This window comes from Colobus angolensis, unplaced genomic scaffold (assembly GCF_000951035.1).
Source record: "Colobus angolensis palliatus isolate OR3802 unplaced genomic scaffold, Cang.pa_1.0 Scaffold965, whole genome shotgun sequence".
NCBI lineage: Eukaryota > Metazoa > Chordata > Mammalia > Primates > Cercopithecidae > Colobus > Colobus angolensis.
The window spans coordinates 58,733-63,297 of record NW_012123654.1 but is presented as its reverse complement, the minus strand read 5'-3'; the positions used below and the strand labels follow the sequence as shown (position 1 = coordinate 63,297).

At 37.8% G+C, this 4,565-nt stretch overlaps 1 protein-coding gene across 1 annotated transcript in view; it reads left to right on the top strand.

The window, feature by feature from the left end:
• Positions 1-1,087: 1,087 nt before the first annotated feature.
• TRAPPC8 (trafficking protein particle complex 8) overlaps positions 1,088-4,565 on the top strand; it is a 15,371-nt gene continuing 11,893 nt past the window's right edge. The window contains exon 1 of the mRNA XM_011932599.1: positions 1,088-1,227. Coding sequence (XP_011787989.1) covers positions 1,094-1,227 — 134 coding nt within the window. The 5' untranslated portion in view covers positions 1,088-1,093. The remainder of the gene's footprint in view (positions 1,228-4,565) is intronic.

Sequence of the window (4,565 nt, the reverse complement as noted above, 5' to 3'; positions counted from 1 at the left end):
AAAAAAAGAAAATTATAAATCAAATATTCTTCTGGGGTGAGGGAAAATAGAGAAAAAAAAATTAACCAAGAAATAAAATAATAGCAGAAATGGGATGTTTCTCCACTTTCATCTTTCTCTCTCTCTCACCTTCCCCAGCTCCTGGCCTCCGCCCCTCCTTCTGTCTTTCTATTTATTTTGACACAGAGCCTCACTCTGTTGCCCAGGTTGGAGTGCAGTGGTGCAATTTTAGCTCACTGCAACCTCCACCTCGGGTTCAAGTGATTCTCCTGCCTCAGGCTGCTGAGTAGCTAGGATTAAAGGTGTGTGCCACCACACCTGGCTAATTTGTATAGTTTTAGTAGATGGGGTTTCACCATGTTGGCCAGGCTAGTCTCCAACTCCTGGCCTCAGGTGATCTGCCTGCCTCAGCCTCCCAAAGTGCTGGAATTACAGGCATGAGTCACACCCTTCCTGACCTCTATTTTCATTAGATGATAATGATTATTTGTTGAAATGATCGTAATGTGTCTGACAAATGGCTATGTTAATACTTTTCACATGCGTTTTAACCTTCAGCTACTATAGTTGAAGCACTATATTCTATACAATGCAACAGGATATTTTCAGAATGTAATATTAAGACAGTTTTAGATTTTCAGCTATTAAAACAGGTGCTATGCTATGGAATATCTGCAGTTCTAAGTCCTGTACAGTATTATCATATGAGAATCACAACAACCTTTGAAGTTATTATTGTCATGAACTTCTTTTTACATATAAAGAAATTAATTATTAAAGTATTAAGTAACTTATCCAAGATCACAGAGCTAATATGTAAAGCTACTGAGATTCAAGTCTAACTCCAACATGTAATAAATGAGGAATGAATAAATGATTCCAGATACTGATTTTTTTTATCCTAGATTATACTGCAAATGATAGCAGCTATTAGCTTAACAGCAGAAAAAGTACTGTTCGTGCATTACATTGTCTCTGCTGATTTTAACTTTTGTATGTATACACTATGTTGCTGTTTTTGTTTTTTTTTTTAAACAAGGCAGTGTTCTTAGTGTCGTATGTTTTTTCTTTCTTTTCTCAGGAACCACCAGAAATGGAACTATTGAAATTTTTCAGGCCAGAAAACACTACAGTTTCCTCAAGACCGTCAGTAGAGCAGCTTTCTAGTCTCATTAAAACGAGTCTTCGTTACCCAGAATCATTTAATCATCCATTTCATCAAAAAAGGTTTGAGCTTTATTTTTGTTAAAAATTTTCTACAACACACTGGCACATGTATTTGTTTCTTTCTTTATTTTGGCAGTGACATTAACCCAAATATTGAAGAAGAAATTTAGAATGTTTTTGAGTCTACAGAAACTTGAACTAAACAGTTCAAGTATAGACAATATCAGTTATTTAAGATTTATTAAGTACTAAACTTCATGGCAAATGTGATATGTTTGTAATTTTGGTAAATAGCTTGAATATATAAACCTCTAAAATTCTAAAAATAAGAAGTCCTGAATCAGGCAACATTTCAAAAGGTTGCCAGTTTTGCACATATAAGAAAAGATGGAGAGAAGCCTATTAGAAACAATCTGAGTAATAATTTAAGGTATGAATTTTGGTGAAGTCACCCTGGATGGGGATGGGGATAGGATGGAATAGAACAGAAAGAGGGTGGTGACCTGTGGAACAGTGACATCTGAGAAAGAAGCTAAGGAAAAAGAATCCTGTGAAGAAGACTGAAGAAAAGGACCAATTAAAAAATTAGGAAGAAAAGACCAATAAAAAACTATCTCAAAGGTTGAGTGAGAATAGTTCAGCAGGAGTGGTTAATAGTTGAAGATGCTACAGAAAGGTCAAATAGTAAATGGGCCAAAAGGTCATTGGATCTGACAATAAGGAGATCATTCATGATTTTTGAGAAGAATGCCACTGTACAGGGGGTAGAAGCATGACATCATAGGTTGAGAAGCGAATAGGAGGTAAGAAAGTAAAGATACTGTGTTGACCATCGTTTCAAGAAACTGGGCTATGAAAAGGGATCAGGGAGTATCTGTTCTTACTAGGTAAGATACAGGTATGTTTGTGGTCTTGAAGAAAATGATGAGATACAGGGAAAGTAACAAAATCCTTAGTAGATGGAAAGATAACATGCACTGAAGAATGACAGGATTTGCTTTGCGCTAAAGAAGGGACCTTCTTACACGTTATGGAGTGCCTCCATTTTAGGGGGTAGTTATAAGAGCAGGGTTAGCTAATTAATCTAGGAAATAAGAGTAAAGAGTAGAGAATTTGAAAAAAGTGAAATTTTAGGATAGCTACTGAGAAGATGCTAGCTGAGGATGCACAGAAGGAGTACTGAGCAAAATTAAGACCTTGACAGTGACTTTAAGAGGAAAAATATTTTAAAAAGTAACTTAGAGCTGGGCATGGTAGTACACACCTGTAGTTCCAGCTACTTGGGAGGCTGAGGCAGGAGGATCACTTGAGCCCATTAGTTTGAGGCTACAGTCAGCTGTGTTTGCACCACTGCACTCTAGCCTGGGCAGAACAGCAAGACCCTGTCTCTGTTTTTTATTTTTTTTAAGTGATTTTTTTTTTCCACAAAGCTAACACCTACATAATTACCTCTATAATCTCTCTCTTTTTTTTTTTTTTTTTTGAGACGGAGTCTCGCTCTGTCGCCTGGGCTGGAGTGCAGTGGCCGGATCTCAGCTCACTGCAAGCTCCGCCTCCCGGGTTTACGCCATTCTCCTGCCTCAGCCTCCCAGTAGCTGGGACTACAGGCGCCCGCCACCTCGCCCGGCTAGTTTTTTTGTATTTTTTAGTAGAGACGGGGTTTCACCGTGTTAGCCAGGATGGTCTCGATCTCCTGACCTCGTGATCTGCCCGTCTCGGCCTCCCAAAGTGCTGGGATTACAGGCTTGAGCCCCCGCGCCCGGCGACCTCTATAATCTCTATGCAAGTAGAATTATACAGAGTATATTCGTATGTCTAGCTTCTTTCATTTAATACTATATTAGTAAGAGTCAGCCATTGCATGAACCTGTAGAATTGATTTTCATTGCATATGAATATGTTTGGATATCCCAGAATTAGTTTATCTACTTAAGTGTTAATGGACTTTTAAAATATTTTCTTTTTTTCTTCTTCTTCTTTTTCTTTTTTTTAAATTTTTCTGAGACAGAGTCAGTCTGTTGCCCAGGCTGGAGTGCAGTGGTACGATCTCAGCTCACTGCAAACTCTGCCTCCCAGGTTCAAGTGATTCTCGCGCCTCAGCCTTTGAGTAACTGGGATTACAGGTGTGCACCGTGCACCAGCAGCTCAGCCAACTTTGCTATTTTTAGTACAGATGGAGTTTCACCATGTTGGCCAGGCTAGTCTCGAATTCCTGGGCCTAAGCAATCTGCCCGCCTCGGCCTCCCAAAGTGCTGGGATTACAGGCTTGAGCCACCGCGCCCAGCTAATTTTCCTCTTTTTAAACATAAAAATACTTCCACCTTCATCTCACATGTGAAGGCTATTACATTGTATCGGATAGTTTCTATCTCTGGTTTCCCCTTAATCACACTTCTATTCTCTTTTATGTACTCTGGTTTATCTGATTTTTTAAGATTTTTATTATAAAAGTAGTAATTTTTATTGCAAAAAAATAAAATATCCACAAACTGTCAATTGGAAAGATAAAAAATTTAAGACAAAAAATCAAATACACAAATGAGAAAGCGAATTCTGCTTTGCTTTTCTCTCCTCAGGGCCACTTTTTGAAGTTACCCATAGTCAAGTTCCTTTTCTATTCCAGAAATGTTCCATGCTTATGCAAATATTAAGTATTGCAATATATGTATTTGTAACATGCTATTAAATTTTATTTCACTACTATATGATATTTTTGGTCAATTTTCATACATTTGTATATCATACCAGTTTCAAATATTTTGCTTTTTACATATTTTGTGGGACAGATTTCTAGAAATGAAATTTCTGGCCATATTATTATATGCTTGTCTATTACTAGTGACTAGGTTATAATCTTTTTTTTTTTTGTTTGGATTTTGTAAAATTTGTCTTTTTTTTTTTTTTTTTTTAAACCAGTAGCCCCAGGGTGTTACTTGAATATAATATGGTTAATTTGTTACTTGTTAATGGGATGAATTTGGAACCAGTGCCAGCTTTTATTTTATTTCCAGCAAAGTTAGCTCTTGGTTTTGCAACTGTGTAGATAAGGGGTCAGCAAACTTATTCTGAAAAAGGCCAGGAAGTATTTTAGGCTTTGCTCACCAGATTGACTATGTCATAATTACTCATTGCTGTCATTGAAGTAAAAAAGCAGCTATGGACAGTATGTTAACAAATGGATGTGGCTGCATTTCAATAAAACTTTACAAAAACAGGACGCAGGCTAGATTTAGCCCATGGACTGTAGTTCGCCAATTGCTGGTATAGATCAAAATCAAACTCGGCTATCAGAAAATTATAAATCAAGGCCAGGCACGGTGGCTCAAGCCTGTAATCCCAGCACTTTGGGAGGCCGAGACGGGCGGATCACAAGGTCAGGAGATCGAGACCATCCTGGC